The 18,822-nt window shown below is 47.4% G+C and overlaps 1 protein-coding gene across 1 annotated transcript; it reads left to right on the top strand.

Annotated features, from left to right (window-relative positions):
- The first annotated feature begins 698 nt into the window (after positions 1-698).
- Positions 699-18,631, top strand: gpatch8 (G patch domain containing 8). The gene is made up of 8 exons (XM_068749688.1): positions 699-743; positions 1,802-1,879; positions 7,426-7,498; positions 12,612-12,679; positions 12,874-12,960; positions 13,110-13,253; positions 13,346-13,476; positions 13,669-18,631. Exons 1-8 carry the CDS (start codon positions 699-701, stop codon positions 17,480-17,482), a joined length of 4,440 nt encoding a protein of 1,479 aa, XP_068605789.1. The 3' UTR covers positions 17,483-18,631.
- The last annotated feature ends 191 nt before the right edge of the window (positions 18,632-18,822 follow it).

Genomic DNA, 18,822 nt, shown 5'->3' with positions numbered 1-18,822 from the left:
GAGGGTTCTGACACACCACAAGATGGAGCCATAAACTACTGTCTAAAACACTTCTGCTTGATCGTAACGTTGTAAACTGAGTAATGTAAATGTCTGAAAATTATACTACAATGAAATCTAATTAATGAGGTGAAGTATAAATGCTTACAACATAATAATTCATCAGCAACAAAGCTCAGTAGGTTACATAGAAAATCTGAATACATTATCGGTGTATTCATAAACTAGTTTGCGTTTGACTGATCTAGAATTCATTGTGAATCCCACATTAAATCATGTTTACCTTGGGGATATCTATCTATTCATTATGGGTTCTATCAAGCAATTCGTCAAATACATATCAAGTACATAATGTACCAAAAAATGGCTATTGTCTCCTGTTACTTGAAAAAAAAAAGTAAAAAAATATAATAATAATATCCCTTCTAGCTATGAGCAGTATCTTCCACCTAATATTTCATCCATTACCTTACAATACAAAAATGAAATTAGATTGCACCTGTCGAAATTTGCGAGCTATCCTTTGATTGAGGGTAATTATACTGAAATAGAAACTATTTCTGGGCAAAAACATTTAGTTTTTAAATGTATTTGATGTGAATTAAATCAAACGACACCGCGGCGTCGTGTTGTTTGATGTGACGGCGCGCGCATCGTCGCCTCGGTGGGACAGACGGAGAAGCTGCTGCGTTTAGAAAATGGCCGACAGGTTTTCTAGGTTCAACGAAGATCGAGATTTCAAGGTAATGCATGTCAGACAGCCGGCTATGTGCAGATATTTTAGCGTTCTAAGATGCTCCAGCATACGGAGCCATGATAAAACGCCGCGGACGGTTTAGGTTCACGAACCGAATCGTGCATTTCGGTCCAGAACCCGGTTGCTAGCACTGCAAGCTAGCTATGCTAACGACGCTGAAGGCACTGCGGTTCTTTGCAGTATAACTTCGTCCTGCGTTTGCTTTATTTGCCTCCCGTCGTCGGTTATACGCTATAACAATATGCGTGCTACTTAAGTCAACCGCACAACGATTGAAGACATGTTGAAGTCCCGCTATTTCGTTTGTGACCTTGGGTATACTGCTTATTTATCGACATATGCTAACGATGGTTCGCCAGCTAGCAGAGAGCTAACTTGCGCACTCACTGGGTAAATGTAGCGCCAGTAAGAAATAGCTGCATCATTTAGACATCAGAACAACGATAGTCGCTTCTAGTTAGCACAAACTAGGAATAAATAGTGTTCTGGTAGACCAGTAATAAAAAGTCACGACGAGAAAGTGCCTGGTTCATCTCACGAGTATTTTATCAATGAAGTGACATTGTTATCAGCAGGGTAGATAAACATGTCATTGTCAACTTGTTTGTTGATTTCCTTTTTCTTTTGTGAAAGGTGGCACTGCTTCATTCCGGTTATATATTTTTCCTCCTTGTTTAGCATCAGTTTTGATGTTTGTTTTTGTTTTTAACACGCTTATAGTTTCGTGCTGATCACAATGGGGCTGGTAAAACGGAGCTCTAGTGTTCATGCTGCAGGTTAATAACGGTGTTTGTGCGATGGAGCATCACTACCAAGGTCTGAGCTGTTTGTTTCTGCCTATCTGCGATCTCAGACCGCAGCCAGTATAAGACGAAAACTCCCAAACGTGTCATGTTTTCATTCCTCGCTCTAGCTAGCTTAACTGTATCCCTCAGAATGAAACGAATCTATTTTTACACAGGCTTTCCCAGTTTCAGTCAGTGTGCTTAATGCTTGCTGTACCCCACATCTCAAACATGGATCTTTTAAATGTGTGTCACTCAGGGTGGGAATCACTTTGACCAGTATGAAGAGGGCCAGTTGGAACTGGAGCAGGCGTCCCTGGACAAGCCCATCGAATCGGTAAGGCTGCATCTGTCATCCCGCACCATTGGACCAGCTGTGAGAGTGGATGATTGGTCCAGGGAGGAATAAACACCACACCTTTTTACTCCATCCATTCTACCCATGTAGATGTATCCAGTGTTTCCTTGGACACGCCCTTTGTTTTACACCTAACCGTAGAATCATTTGCCTCACGTCCATCGAGACCCTTTAAGGCCCCCCCACCTCCCCATGTCATCTGCCTATTCCATTTCCCGTGTGAAAATTACAATGATTATGTATTTATTTGATAAATCTGTTTCATTTAGAGATTACAGATAAACGTTTGCTTTGTATCAGTATGCCAATAGTCACTGTTAGTCATCGTTGCCCTGAGAGATGACTCTGAAAGCGTGGAGTGGATAAAGCATTGCATCGACCATTTATCTTCTCATCCATTTTGAACCATTCAGAAGAAATGACATATTTTTGAAGTCAAATGTCATCCTGGATCCTGGCTTCATTTGCATCAATTAAGATTTCCATGAAGTCGCTGCATTTTTGTTTTGTCTCTCTGACTAGTCGGTGTTGCGTTGATCAACTCCTTTTTCATTCAAATGTATTAACAAGGAAGCGATCATGAATTGCACCAAAACAAAACTATGAAAGGCAGATTAGGAAAAGCGGCTTCTGAGCTCCATTTAGACGTTTCTATTTCGTTCCATTGGTTCTTTTGTAGCGGCTCAAATTTGTCTTAATCAGGAATCGGGCGGTGCTTCTTCCACTCCATTTAGCGAACCAGAGAGTGCACATTAGATGGTGTGAAAGGCTACATTTGTGTTTGCGTGACTGTGTTTCTATGTAGCTTTAGGATTTCTGTGTTAGTGTATAGTGTTTGTATCTGTAGGACAGTTATCTTATTGTACACAACTTGGGGTGTTCGACATTTCTCTCCTGCAGCGAATTGGCCCCTAGTAGCTAAGCAGCAATGACCCGGTTTGTATTTGCACGCTCTGCTTTTTTACTCCTATCGTTAGGGTCCTTGTAACGCTTCTCTGACTGTCTTTCTTTCTGTTTCACTCCTGTCACACTCGACATCTATTCTCTCTCTCTCGCTCCCTCCCTACTACACAGTGATTCGGTGTACAGTACCCGCTGTCATTCTGTGCTGGCATGGTGCTTGTGCAACTGGGACTGCATTTTTCGCTGAAGAGGCACGCTGATAATAGCGCAGGCAGCTCCGTTTTCTGTCTTTGCCGCTGTCTTCCTTCCCTTCTTCTCCCTCCGTACCACTCTGATGAGCAGGCCCAAACTCCCGCTATGTACGCTGTGGCAGGTCACCTCATCCCCACGTTGTTGGGGGTGCTTTTGTTAGCCAATCACATCGCATCAGCGGCCAGGATTAAAGCAGAATGGTGTCGCTGCACTTTTTCCCCGTGTGTTCAAAACCTCAAGTTGTTATATCAGTAGCAGCCGATGACAGATTAACATCCCACATAATCCCTACCTAACATTAAACTATTACAGGATTTATTGGTGGGTGAGACTTAACATTAATGGTTTTATTATTCCTCACTATGTATGACCAGATTTTTTAGTTTGGTGAAGCCAAACCAAACTACAGCTATTGATTTTATAGATCTCTGCGGTGCCATTTGTCATTTGTAGGTACAATCACACCCCACTGTGAGTGGAGAGGGAGAAGGGAGGTGGTCTGCTCATGGAGTTTGAGTGGTTTTCTTGCTCCTGCGCTATTATTTTGGAGGGGCGCTGAGGGGCCGTGCTGCAGTATCAGACGGTTCTTGAAGCATTTGTGGACTAGCGGCTGTATCAGGGGCCCGTTGGCTGCCGCTCACTTGAAATACTTCACACCTGGCGTTGCCTTCTCATTAACACTTTATCCACGTCCGTGCAACCCTTAAGAGCCGGCTGCCGATTCAAAGGGAAATCATTGTAGACGATTTGATTTGAAATGGTGTCAAATATTAAGGTATTTTCTCTGACCTGTAGATCATAAGAATGCTACATTACATTTCTGTTGCTAACCGCTAAGGTGATGTGATTTCTGGCAGTTCCACCAGTGTTCCATCCGGGTCCTGTCAGTGAATGCTTCAGCCCGGCTCCTCGGAGCCCCTCTCCTGCCCCTTATTGTGTTTGATCTATAGGCAGCTGGAGGTCTGTGGTACTTTATTGGGATCTTTTTTCTGTCTTTCCCCCTCTGGTCTTTGCTCTTCCTCTCTAACATTGTTTTTGCATTGCATGTATTAACTTGGTAGAATTAAGTGGGGGGGGGGGGGGGTTAATTTTATTTTTATTTTAACTTCTTCACTACTACAGTTTCCTTCCCGGCCTCTTTTCTCCTCCCACATTCCCTGCCTCATCTAGTCACCCCACCAACCTACCCTCCTCCTCTCACCTGACCCCGTCAGAGCGATATGCAGAGGTCAGCCGCAGAAGCCACACATCACTCAGGAAATCTAAACAACACCCATGCTGTTCATATATGATCGACCTTAGCACATGGACAGAAGTTATTCCTAAATGCTGTGGGGTTTCAAGGTGGGCTCCCCTGCATATCACTTCCCTCACCCATTCCTTGCACTGTCCTAATGATAGAATAGTGCATCCTTCCCCCCGATCTCTCTTGTTTGGATAACATTTTCTACTTTTTTGACATGCCTACCTTTTTATTTTTTTGTTTACAGTGTTCTGATTGTTTAAAAGCAGAGAGATTTGCATTTTTAAGCACTAGAGAAGCTAGCACAATTGCAGTTGAAAGCGTTTGGCCGGTTTCTTACGTTGTCACGTGTGACTGTTTTTTTGACAGCCCAGTATTTTAAAGCCAGGTTCGTATGGAAATGCCTTCACTCCACTTGCACTGCTGTTGGACTCGCCGCCGTTGCTTTCGTCCGTCTGTCTATTCTTTTGGTGCACTCATCAGTTGTTCAACACACAGTCTGCGCCTCATCTCCGCCTCCTAACCTTTGCTGTGCCCATTTTCTACTCATATCTAATAGTCGGCTTTTGCAACTGGTGCCTCATCCAACCTGCCCTTCTGGTTTTTATTTCATTTTAATGGAGCTGTAGTTCAGTCCTGCGTAATGTGGTGAACAATAAATGCAACAGCGGGGATTGTGTAGACGCTAAGCAGGCCGTGTCAATTGCGTTTTATTTTCTTACTTACTCCGGGACTTATTGATGAGCTAATCTTTGAGAAATCAATACGATTGTCCAGCGTAAAGCGTGACGCTGCACCATAATGCTGCAGCGAGGGACAGTCCGCCGGTGGGGAGACATTTGCTGCAGCAAAGTCTGCAGTGTTTTCCTTCATAGTGAAGTCAGGAGACGCGCTATCCACCGGGGAGGATGATCGGCCATACCACCCTCATATGGCGTGCAGGGAAATCCTATACAGGGCAGTTAGCATGTTAATGTAGCCCCGTATGTCCCAGTTGTGATCCAGACGGGCAGTTCTCTCCGCACCTTGTGAGGCCCAGCACAGATTCTTCTCTTATCTTATCGAGCGGAAGAGATCTGACAGTCACAGCGAGTAGCTACAGCTCCATGAAAGGAAGGCAGAAAATGCCAAACCCTGACAGAAAACAGGAAGTGAAGAGACTCAACCTCTCACTTGGGGGATTCACAGGTAAATATCAGCCTGATATTTTGGATATATATTCTTTTCTAGTCTGCGATTGTGAAGAAAAGTTTTACCGACCAAAATACGTTTTCTAGACATTAAAATGGGGCAAAAGGATGGCAACAGTTTGCTCCGAAATAAATACCACCAGTGGTTGATTTGAGAGAGCCAAATGATACCTTATGGGCGGAGATGCGGTGTGTCCCGTGTGTGCGATTACCACTCCCCTTCACATGCACTGACCCACCTCTTCGAGCTCACCTCCATCACCGTATAAACTCACCCACACCAAGGCTCAGCCTGCTCTGTCCTCCCGCGTCCTGATCGCCTTTCTTTTTTCCTGTCAAAGAGAACTAATTGAGTCCCGTTGAGCCATCGCCTTCCTCTTTGTGCCTGATCCACCTGAGACTAACGCAGATGGAGCTTTGTTAACCCCCACCAAGCCGCCCCCACCCCTCTGTATGTGTACCATTCACAGTGCGCTACTAACACCGACGAACCTTTTTGTTAAAAGCTCTTTTAACAAAAAGCTGCATGCTGTTTTGTTTCAACCCCTCCACAATCTTTGTGATTATAAATATCCTTTTGTTTGGTTTGTATGATTTTTCCTTTTCATTTTTTTTTTATAGAATGCAGCACTATGGTGAATGTTAGCTAAGCTTGGAATAGTTATAATCACAACAGAATAAAACACTGCTTATTAAGAAATGTCATTGTTTCCTGTTCATTTGTGCTTGAGGATGTACTGTAGCGTGTCGTGGTGGGACATCCTTGCATTTCACTTAATGTCTTTGTTTCCTTGCTGACCCATTCTAGTCCAGACCCCAGTTTGTGCTAGGAATCCATGCTCGGTGTGTTCTGGTACTCCTCTGTGTCCTCGGGATCCGTTGCCTGATCTTGTCCACGTGTATATGTGTAAAGTCACTAAATTCATATTACAAAATCTCTCTACGTGTTTATTCTAGCTGAAAACCACCTTCTAGGTCAGCTACGGCTGATGAATTCTAATTTAAAAACGATACGAAATTAGCTCCTCGCTAGCAGCATCACTTTTCTTGAATAATGTGGTGGTGATCAGACATTGCTAACAGACCCCTGGATGCAGGAGTTGTCCAAAAACATACACGCCAGTTATTTCTAGCATATCTAATGGGGCTGCCTACGCACAATGTCTCCTTCTCTTCCACCAGAACACGTTCATATCCTCCCACACGTTGCATATTCTGTCCACCCTGGGCCTTGTAATGGTAATCCAAGGCCCACGAGCTCCACTTTTGTTTCTTCCTGCTGCTATTCATATATATTTGTTTGTTTTGTGAAAGCTGCGTATGTGTTCATGGTGCTCCCCTCGTCATGGTTACGAAATCACAGCAAGTTTGGCGATTCTGGTCTTTGTTTTGTTCATGCAAGATTTCCATACATGTTTTGTGGCACCTCTCTACGTGTACTAAGATCTTGCTCTGTAGTGTTTCATATATGTATGCCTGCAATACATATATTACCCTCTCCTTCCTTCCTCCTCCTCTTACCTTCTCAGTTAGTGGATGTGACTTTGATGTGTTATCTTTATCATCAAAAACATAGAAATGCTCGTTAAAGAAAGACGAGCATACCCTCCACTCTTGGAGGGTATGCTAGCTTACAGGCTACACATAGCCTCATGTATTCACCATAATAGAACAATCTACACTTCCTCTGTCCCCTCCCACCCTTAACCCCCCTTGCCACTCCTTGTGCTGGCAGACACTGATGTTACACGCTGTAGGTGATGTGGATGACTATAATGATAGTGGTGGTGGTTGTGTTGAAGATGATGGCGTGATCTGAGTATTTGCTTTCATTTAGTTGTGTTTGTTTTTGTTTTTTTTGACCGATGCACACGGGGAAAAGCTCCTCTTATTATTGGAATATTTTTGGTTTTTTTCTCCCCTCTCCTCTCTTCTAGGATAACATCGGGCACCGGTTGCTACAGAAACATGGCTGGAAGTTGGGGCAAGGCCTTGGCAAAACCATGCAGGGTAAGGACTCAATTTTCTGCACACCCTTATCCGATATTTGCCGGTGGCGCTGAGGCACCGCCTGCCATCAATTTCTTTCCCCCCTTCACATTTTCTAGGTTTTCTCATTATCAGGAAATTGTCTTTTCTCTTCACTCTTTCTCTGATCTATCGTTTTGTCTACAGCTGAGTAAAAACGTATATATAAAGCGAGCGTGTTCCAGTTCCCTTTAACTGAAAGAGGGAGTAGAATGTGCTTGAGGCCTTTGCAAAGTACGAGGGCAGGTTAGTAGCTGGAAGATAAGTGTTTGTCTTCCGCGATGCTTTTAGTTTTACAGCCTTTCAGATGAAAGCAACATCCAGTCGTTTAAGCCAACCAGCCTCGCGCCTTCTCCAAACATTTCTCTGATCGGCTGGGTCTTTGTTTTATTATTTTTATTATTATTAAAAGCATCTTGTTTACAATAGTCAAATCTTTTTTCTCTCTCTTTTGAAACATGAGCATTTTTCTTTTAGTGGGTACAGCGGACACAAACTAGTTTGTTCTGGAAAGCTCTACTGTTATTCCAGAAGGACGGAAACCTTTTAACTAATCTCTTCTGCATTAGGAAGATGCATTTCCTGGACTCTGCTGTAGCATAAAGGCCAAGTTGATACTGTCTTGCTGTGAGAGAGCAGCCAGAGCAGATCCCGGTGTGTGGGTTGGTATTGGTTGACATCAGCACCTCATTACGTCGACCCTGCTGTGCTCGTAGGCTCCTTGGATCTGAGCTAGTGGTGCAGACTGCCTGATGCTTCTTGATTCTTTGCTCTGTTTTCCCTCCTCGTCAATATCTATTCTCTCTATCGTTTATTAGCATAGGGCTCTCCTCGTAGCCTCACCCTTCCTGGATGATGAATGGCATTGTCTGTGAGCGATGTCATCACTGGCAGGCCGATGAGTCCCTGCAGTCTGTAAGATGGAGCTTGTTTTTCCACATCATCTCAGACATTTTGTTTTGTCTCCTTCCTCCGTGGCTTTAATTTCCGTGACTTTCCCGCGTTCATTCCGTCTTCTGTGCCGAGTCGTAGCTCGTGTCCGTCGCTCGACCTGCACGTTACAGCCTTACACTTTCACATGCATGTTTGCAGGCGGTGCCAGTGAAGCGAATGAGTCACTTTAAATTTCAAAAGACTTGATTTTAACAGAGCCGGGTTAAATTATTCCATTTTGAGGACGACACAATTTTCCGAGGCCAACTGCGCTCCTGCTTGCGTGGCTGGTGCCACCTATGTCTGGTTATGTAAGCAGCGTTCTTTGTGGGCAGATGAGATTGTATAGGAATTAACGGCCTGGTCTCTCGATGCAGTTACAGCCCTCGTGTCTCATGGAACTCTGCAGGATAGTCATTATAATCGTTTTCCTGTCCTCCTCAACAGAAGATATGGTTTTTGAGTTTTGAAGTGAAAGCATTGTGTCCCCTTTTTAAGTTTTTCACTGTATTGACTTTGTTGTTCTTCTTCTTTTGTCCTTTTGCCCCTTTTTAGGTGAGGTTTGTTGGAAACCCTCTGTATGTCCGTATGTGTGTGTGTACGGGTGTGTTTTCTTTCTCCCACTCTGCAGTTGACCTCAATGTAACGCCCCCTCTTACGGTGTACTGTAGGCTAATGGCCTCTCTCAGCTTCCTCCTCTTTGCTTTGTAATCACTAAACCTTTATTTCAATCTGCACAAAGTTTTTCGATTTTGAACAAAAGAACCAAAAAAACAAAACAAATCAATTTGAAATCAAGTTAGATTTAGCGAATCATGATTCCATCACATCCCTTAGAATCAGCATCTCAACGCGTCCGTTTCCTTTTTCCTCTTCGACTTCCTGTTGCTGCTGTCGGGTATCTGATTGGCTGTAACCACGGCTCAGACGTTGAATGGCTTCAGAGTAGACACATTTTCTCCCCTCTGCTTGTTTGCCCGTTTCTATTTTATCCGAATCTGTGAAACTCGTATGTTCTTTATTTTATCTTGTGTGTGGTCATTTTGTTGGTCTGCGATGTGTGTGTCTGTGGGCGCGCGCGTGTCTGTTACTGACCGGGCCATAGAGTCGACTTACAGGGAAAAACCTCGCCACCCTTCTACACCGAAAATGTCTCTGTCCCCGTGGTTACACCCCCCCCCCACTCTGTTTCTTTGCCCCCATCCTGCACAGCATGTTTGCCCCAGAGGTGCACACTCTTGCCTGCCTCAAACTGTCACGCTCTCCTGGAGCTTTAAGCAGTGTTGGAGGTAACACACACACACACACACACACGCACACGCGATTAGAGTGAAATGTAACACACTTTTACGCAGCGACGCACGACTCGCTCTAAGCACTGCTCAAAGCCTCCGCTGGCTCTATCCTCAGGTGTGTTTTATGTGCGTCGAGTGTTCACGTTTCCCGGGGGTTAAACGCACACCAAAAAAAAAACAAGCTTGCTGGTGGTAAGCTAGCAGGGAAATGAGAGAATCGCTAACTGGGCTAACTGTGATGCAAAAAGCTCAAAGGGGGGGGCGTGGTCTTCCCTAGTAATGTCGTATCAGATATTTGATGATGCACACTGCAAAAGTGTCTAAATTTTATATTTATTATTTCCTGATCAGCCGGGGGGGGGGGGTATAATGAGTCAGGGTTTGGCACATTTGGGGAACTAGAGTCTCTGAGGAGGCGCACCATGACGACACGCTAGGACCCTGGGGACTGGGACCAGTGGCTAGCAGACAGTGGCGAGAGGAAATCCCTGTAAGCTTCTAGCCCCGAGTGAAGGGATGACGGGGGGGGGGGGGTGACGACACACTGATGCCCCTCTGGTAATAAACCACACTCACAGCCCCGCCCCACCCTCTCTATGTGCCTCAATCTTCCTGCTTAACCAATTGGTGTTTCTTTTTTACAGCGATTTGATCCTGGCCATGTTGTGCTGCTGGTAAACTTAGTGGTAAATGTTATTTTATCCCCCATTTGATTTCTTTTTGATTTCTTTTTAGTTTAATTCCCCCCCCCCCCCCCCCATACTTTGTTTTCTTCTCATCAGAGCACCAATGCTACCTAGGCTTACGATTCTCTCTGTATTAGCTCCCATCTGCTGCTTGTATTTTATCATGCATATGTATTAATCTTAGAACATTGTCCTTTTGTTTGTTTTCAGTTTCTTTTTTTTTATAACCTTGTGATTCACACACCCTGTGATTTTAGATGCACAGTTTGTTTTTGTCTGGTCCCTTTCTTTCTCGCTGGAATGGGTAATGTGGTAACGTTTTGTCACTGTGTTTAAAGATTGGTGATAGTTTGGAATGACTGTAATCGCTCATTAATCTTTAATTCCGGGGCTGGCTAACTGACCCGCTCTGGGTTTTTATTTTATGTTTGGTCTTACAAAGATCACGACCACACGTGCATATCAGACAGTCCTGTCCTCTCACATTGGCATTAAAACTACCTTTCAGTCGGAGTTTTCAAATGAAAAAGGCCACCCAGATGCTGCAGCGATGCTGAGAGTCCGGTCAGGCCGTTCTATATTCTACAAAGCTTACGCGACTATGATTTCACAAATCTTTAAAATGTCATTGGGCTCTGAAAACAAAGAAACGATCACATATAATAATCCTGTTACCTTCCTCTGTCCAGAAAGGTAAGAAAGTCCTTGAAAGTGGCCTGATTAAATTAATTATTAGCACGCGTTTCCTGAGGTCTCGGGTGTCGTCCTGGCTTGAAACATTAAGTAGGAAATGCACGGTGCTAGCTCCTCGTTAGCCTCGTCATTTTTAACTACCTGCCCGACTTGGTGCAGTCTTGAAACTCAGATGATACATTTCCACTGAATGTTTGGAGTTATTCCACATGCCCAATGGTTTAATGAGAAAAAAAAAACTGAAATCAAACTGAATTCATAATATCTGTGATTGAATCTGCCTGGCAACAGGACAGCAGAATAGTCCAAATAATCTTTATGCCTTTTTATATATATTGTTTTTTTATTTTGAGATTCCCCTGTCTGTCTGTCCATTTGTCCCCCCCTGCCCTCTCCTTCTGCCCCTACCCATGTTTTATCAGGTAAGTATCCCCATTCCTTGCTCTGTCACCATGGCGATACCTGGCCTGTGACGTCACTCTGCTGTAGTTCAGTGCCTGTGTCCTTTTTTAATTTTTACTCTCGTTTTTCCTCTCTGCTTTGTTTGGCTGATTATGAGTGGATTAAGCAGTTCTGTGTCAATCTTCAAAGTAGTTTTGTTTTTTTTTTTTCTGTATTTCATATCTTAAATGTTTCATTCTTTTTTTATTTTTGGTCGTTCTGTTTTGGTTTGTTTTATTTTTCTACAGTTAATTTCCTTCCAATCCAGCTCTTTTCACGGCTTACACAACGTGGCTTAACTAGACAAATCAGATTAGTGCACGGGACGAGTCGAAACCCGTTCAGAATACGATGATGCAATTCTCAAACTCGGGCCACGAGGCCTCTTAAACTCTTGCGTCCTTGTTGAAACTTGGCATTCCGGTTTGACGGAGCTTCAACAATGGGCCGGTGGAGGAGAGGCGGCATGTTCAGCTATAATGTCAGATATAAAAGGAGGTTTTTTTTTTTTTTAACTGACAATCTGGTTTCTAGGGAACCTGATTGTCCTCCGCTTCATGTCCTCACCGGCAATTCAGAAATTGCTTTAAATGTCATTCATTCAAAATGCAAATGAGCAGCCCGGTCAAATGATCAAGAAGGCTAGATAAGTTAGTCCGGTGGGACCTCGGTTCTCAAACAACTCGGCTTTCGAACAAAATAATGGACTTTAAAATGCGTCGGAAGTCGGACACACGAGAGGAGCCGAGGACACGCGAACGAAGGCGGAGTCTATCCCAGTAGGTTCAGTTTAAGTAAGGTTAACAGCAATAAGGAACGAGTTATGTTCGGGAACCGAGGTTCCGCTGTTTTAATCCCTTGAGGCTGCAGTAAGCGGTGAGAATAGCTGGTGTTTGGTTCACTGTAGCTTTCTGGTCTCTCTGCACCTCAAGGCAAAATTCTCTAACCCCAGCACCCTATGCTCTAAATACAGACTGTCTCCGAGCATGGCTCCCCGTCTCCGTTTCAGAACCTCACCTGTTCCTCTCTCTGTCTCTTCTCCTTCAGGACGTACCGACCCGGTGCCCATCATCCTCAAATATGATGTCATGGGGATGGGACGGATGGAGATGGAGGTAAAGATGCTGTTTATTTCATCCTTGACACTGAGGGCTTCGATGCAGTGTGACGCGTTCGTGGTTTGAGCTCCCACCTTAATATATCAGTACTATTGGATACTATCGGACCTGAAATCCAGGCACACAAACTATTATTTAGGAATGGTTCTGTTTCCTATGGGTGTTGTAAATTCTGCGCCTGTCCCTTAAAGCTGGACTATGCAGAAGATGCCACAGAAAAGCGAAGAGTCCTCGAGGTGGAGAAGGAAGACACGGAAGAACAGCGGCAGAAATACAAGGTTCGGTTTGCGTTGGTCCTGTAGCTTGTGGACGGGATTTAATAAATGCATTTAAGGCTGGAAGGGAACCGCAGACGAGATGTTCTGCAGGATTTGAGTTCCTTTGCTGTAAATGTCCGTGCACTCGCACTCGCGTTTCTCTCCGGTAGGACCAGGTGGAAAAGGAGAAAGCCATCGCGAAGGCTCTTGAAGACCTGAGAGCCAATTTCTACTGTGAGCTGTGTGACAAACAGTACACCAAACACCAGGAGTTCGACAACCACATCAACTCGTACGACCACGCTCACAAGCAGGTGCCCGGCCATCGGTCCTTCCGCTGCTTCCGAATGTGAAAGGAAGGGGAACCTCACCGGCTTTCTTGCTCTCTGTCTTGTCGTTAACGCAGAGGCTTAAGGAGCTGAAGCAGAGGGAGTTTGCCCGTAATGTGTCATCGCGTTCCCGGAAAGATGGAAAGAAGCGAGAAAAGATGCTGCGTCGGTTGCACGAGTTAGCTGAGCAGAGAAAACAGCAGGACCTGTGAGTAGTCACTCCAGCAGCGCCCCCTGCTGGCTGGATTTTAAGAATCAACTGCATGTTTGTGTCCAGACCGATGCTATAACATCCTCTCGCTTCTTTGAATTTGATGTATCTGGGTTATTATGGATGTTTTTTGAGCAGCGTCACACGCCTCTAATTTCATTGATTTCACCTTAGATTCTTGTGTTTCAGCACGCCAGGAAGTGGGCCCATGTTCAAACCTACCACAGTGGCGGTGGATGGAGAAGACGGTGACGCCATCGTGCTCGAGAGCGCCGCGTTGACAGACGTAGCCCTGGAGGCACCGCCGGCAGATAAAACTCCCTCCCCAAAGCCCTGTCCAACCATCAGCTTCTCTTTTGGGAAGAACGCCGCCACCCCCTCCTCCCCAACGCCAAGTGGCACATCCAAAGTCAGTGTGTCCTTCTCCTTTGCTAAGAAAGCCCCGGTGAAACTGGAGACGGCAGCGGCGGTGTTTGCCGATCATGGAGAGGAGGCTATGGAGGAAGAGGATGGCCAGGAGGAAGAAAAAGCTGGAGGACAGGAAGAGACATCTGGCAGCAGCAATGAAAGCGTTAAGGAAAGTGAAGGCGGGGAGAGCGTTGGCGTGCCAGGGGCGGATGAGGTTCAGGAGCCCGACGGAGGTGGCGGCGGCTCTCTGGCTTCGACTCTCAACAAATTGAAGATGATGATGAAAAAAGATGAAGGATATGCTGGCCAGGAGCCTCAGTACTATCACTATGTACCGCCGGCTCACTGCCGAGTAAAGCCTCACTTTCAGTTTTTGCTGTTTATGAAGGCCACCGATCAGTGTCAAAGCAACGAAGAGGAAGACGAGGAAGAAGCAGAGGAGGAGAAAATCGTAGAAGATAGTTCCGAGCAGATGGAGACGGGTGTCGCAGAATGCAAGACCGTAACGGAACACGATGACGTCCTTCCAACCCCCGACCCAGATCTAAGCCCTCCATCGCCTGAAGTGCAGGCAGAGGATGTCTCTTCGTGTGCGACAGATGTAGTTTCCATTGCGCCGATTTCCCCGAGTCAAGAAGCAGAGAGTGCACAACAGAATACTCAGGATTCTGACACGGGTCCGAAAATCCCCACGGGTCCATTTTTCACTGTTCTGAGCAGAGACGAGAGCACGACCCTTCAGTGGCCATCGGAGCTCCTGGAGTTCACAAAGGCTGAGCCTTCGCTCTCCTACAGCTGTAATCCGCTCTACTTTGACTTCAAGCTGTCGCGTAAAAAAGGAGCACGTGGAGGGAAAGTAGCAAAGTCCCAGAGGCCGTGTGAAGGGTCCGACGACAAGGGACAAGAGAAGACTGCCTCGACGACTGAAGTAGACGCAACCGCCGAACCCGGTACCAGCACAGACACAGACAAGCCGGCGACGAAGGGCGAGCCGGGCCAACCAGGAAGCGAAGAGCACGAGCCAGCCGCCGGCAACAGTAGCGCCAAGAAGAAAAAGAAGAAGAAGAAACATAAGAAGTCCGCAAAGAACTCAAAACGCAAAGGGAAGGAGAAAGGAGCCGAAGAGGAGGCGGAGAAGGACACTGAGGTAACGCAAGACAAGCCGAAGAAGAAGAAGAAGCACAAACGGAAGAAGAGCAAAAACAAAGCCACCGATCAAGACGAGGCAACCGCCGATGAAAAGGGGAACCAGAAGTCGGAGGACAAACCTGTTGCTGCTTCTGTTCAGCCCGTGGCCGCTGGAGGAGGGGCGACGAGGAATACAGGAGCCGAACTCGGGAAGAGGAAACGTGCTACGAAGGAAGTGCCTTGCAAGTCTGGAGTCGAGGAGAAGGCAGCCGGGAAAGTCACCGAAATGGCCGACTCAGAGGAGCGCAGTAGCACTAAGCGGCAAAAGACTGACTCCGGCGCGCTTCAAAGTGCTTCCTGCTCCACCTCAGCCCAAAAGAGTCCCGGTCCTGGCAGGCCTCCAAGCAGTGAGAGTGAAGAAGAAGGGGGTTCAAAGACCCAAAGGTCACATCACCAAAGGTCAAGCCCTCACGAGCAACGCCGGCACCGTAGCGAGGAGTCAGGGAGGTCCTGTAGCCGCTCCTCGAGGCGGGGAGAGAGGCGGGGCAGCAGCCGTCGGCAACATCGCGGCCAAACCTCCCACAGTCGCTCGTCCTCGAGCAGCTCGGCGCGCTCCTCGGCCGGCAGCAGCGCCGACAGCCGCCGTAGCCGCAGCTACTCGGACAGTTACAGTGACTACAGCACGGAGGGTCGCAGGAGACGGCGCTCCAAACGGTCGTCAGACTCCGAGTCCGAGCGGCGGGGAAGCCGAGGTCGCAGGAGATCGAGGAGACAGCAGTACTCCTCCTCTTCCTCAGAAGACTCCCGCTCACGTTCGCGCAGCTACAGCCGCAGGAAAAGGCACCGGCGGCACCGCAGGAGCAGCTCGAGAAGCTCCAGCAGCTGGAGCCGCAGCACAAGCGCCAGATCCTGGCGGCGCAGTTACAGCCGGAGCCACAGCTCCGCCAGCCACTCCTCCAGCTCCGCAAAAGGCTCCCCTCGCCGCCGAGGCCCCAGGGCCCGGGTCGACAGCGAAACGCCCCGCAGAGACTTCAACCGCTCTCGCATCTACCGCTCGCAGTCGCCGCGTTCGTCCTCGTCGCGCGGCGTCAACCGCAACGCCCATTCGTCCGGCTCGCAGCCTCTGAGGGCGAGGGGATCCCGAGATGCAGGCGAACAGAAGAACACCCTCACTGCTCGCCAGCTACTGGAGAAGGTTCAGTCTAAAAAAAGCTCCGTCGATTCCGCCGCGGGAAAGAAGTCTGGAGTTAAGATTAAGGACCCACCACAGGGCTACTTCGGTCCCAAACTACCCCCGACTCTGGGAAGCAAAGCCATGCTGCCGCTTTTCGGGAAGCTGCAGGCGGGGAGGAAACCGATGATTCCCCTGACGAGACCTCATGACGGTGAAAAGTCCGGACCAGGGAAGAGCTCTGAGGCGGAGGCAGAGGTCATCATTGTAGAGCCTATAACGGAGTTCCCTCCTCCGCCACCGCCCCCGGCTCCACCTGTCCAGAAGATTGAGGAGGCCCCACTGACCGCAGAGGTGCCAGAGGAGGCGCAGCTCCCCCCTGCGGAGGCCGAGGTGTACCAAGAACCCCATCCGCTGTATGAACAGGAGCCCGCCATGATGATGCCCCAGTACCAAGGAGAGATGGGGCAGGATCCCTCCCAGGACGCCATGATGGAGTCCCTAATGCCGGAGATGCAGCAGCAGCCCCAGATGCACGCCTACCCGGGGTACCCGCCGCCCAACATGGAGGACGGCGGCGTGGAGGCAGAAGAAGACGGCCTGGCTCCGCTGGAGAGTCAGCCCATCACGTTCACGCCAGAGGAGATGGAGAAATACGGCAAGCTGCAGCAGGCCGCCCAGCAGCACATCCAGCAGCAGCTTCTGGCAAAGCAGGTTAAGGCGTTCCCGTCCGCCGTTGCCAGCTTGGCGCCGACTCCCCACCACCCAGCCCTGCAGCAGATCCACATCCAGCAGCCCACGGTGTCGATGGCCTCCGGCGCGTCCATCACCACGGTGCAGCACGCCATTCTGCAGCACCATGCCGCGGCTGCCGCAGCCATGGGCATCCACCCAGGGCATCCGCACCACCCGCACCCGGCACACGCCCAGCTGGCCCAAGTACACCACATCCCCCAACACCACCTGACTCCCATCTCGCTGTCTCCGTTGGGCCCATCCCTCGGGCATTCCTTGGGACACTCGCTGGGACACTCGCTGGGACACGCCGGACTGATTCCTGCTCATCCGACGGCCTTCCTCTCCGGTCAGCCCATACATATTATCCCCGCTTCTGCACTTCACCACACGCCGTTAGCCCTCCACCACGTCCCCCACGCAGCCCTCTACCCCACACTTTTTGCCCAACGGCCCTCGCAGGCCGCCGCCGCTGCCGCGGCAGCCCTCCAGCTCCACCCACTGCTACACCCAATATTCTCAGGGCAGGACCTCCAGCACCCACCGAATCACGGCTCTTGAGTAGGATGACGGTGGCGTCACGGCAACCACTGGAAGGAAGACTTGACCTTACTGGTTTTGTGTCGGGTTTGAGGATGAAGTCTTGGCAGTGACGCGACAGGCCGTCGTTGGACCGCCTTTCAACTGGCCGACGAAGTGCAGGAAGTTGTAACCACAAAGTGGTGCTGCCTGCGTTAGCCTCAAAATTAATACTAACATTTTCTTCTGACTCGTGAGGGTTGTTGTTGTTGTTTTGTTTTTTTGCTTGTTCCATATTTTACCCTGAAATGTTATAATGGGATGTAGAGGTAACGACTTTATCCAACTCACTGGTTTATATTCTCGTTTGAGGTATACTGAACACAACAACCTGCTCTTTTGTTTTTCCCTTAAATAATATTCTGACGTCTTTTTTTGCTCATTTCAGCAGACAAGATTCCACAGCCGAAGCTAGAAGCAGAATAACAGCAGGTTTCGTTCTTGGAAGGATGAATTCTGTAATGTTTAGGGACAATCGAGTCCTCGTTTCTGTTCTATTTGTGCTCTAACGGCTACTTGATGGATCTTAGTCTCAGATATTTTGTAATGCAGTAATTTGTATTGTATTATCAGTGTTTAATGTGAAGAATCCCACCAATGATGACCATTTAAAATTACAGCTATGGTTTCCAGATCGGTATGACATCACCACACGTGAACTCCCCCTCTACATGTTTTGGGTAAAGGTGATAGTAGGGGGCTTTCAAAATCCCCAATGCTCGCCGTGAGGGTACACCTAAATAAATTGCACTGAAACCTGTACATTGAGGTGGTGCGTTAGCATCGTCTAACAAGATTGTAGTATACTGCAATAATTGTATTTTTCAGTTTTTAAGTTATTTTCAAAAATGCTCTTCTGGAGAAGGGCTTGTTCTGCTTTTGTGTAATTTTTGTAAATATAACTGCTGTAGATTAACCTATTAACATTCTAGAGGTTTTAAGGTTGGCACTGAACAAGGTGGATGGTGTGGGAGGGCATTTTACTGAAGGTTGTGTTTAGTTGTCCCGGCTAACATCGTATGAAAATGGCAAATGGCGTCTGTCAGACAGTAGGAAGTGTGTGTTTTTTAAGATTTGACTGTCTAAAGAAATAAAAAAAATCCTGCATTGATGTCCTTTTTCAGTATTTTGTGGGGTCACAACTTCCTTAACAAGAATGAAAATAAAAGCATAACTTCCGGTGAATTCCTAAACACAACACCTTTTAAGAGTTCTCCAAAGACGTCCTTTTGTTACTAATTTTCGCACGTTTCCGGTTTGTTTTTCGTAGCACAGCACGTGACCAAAACAAGCGTCTTGACGTGTGACGATTCACAGGCAAA

Source organism: Brachionichthys hirsutus, chromosome 16, assembly GCF_040956055.1.
Source record: "Brachionichthys hirsutus isolate HB-005 chromosome 16, CSIRO-AGI_Bhir_v1, whole genome shotgun sequence".
Lineage (NCBI taxonomy): Eukaryota > Metazoa > Chordata > Actinopteri > Lophiiformes > Brachionichthyidae > Brachionichthys > Brachionichthys hirsutus.
Note: the sequence above shows the minus strand (reverse complement) of the source record. Positions and strands in the feature narration are given on the sequence as shown.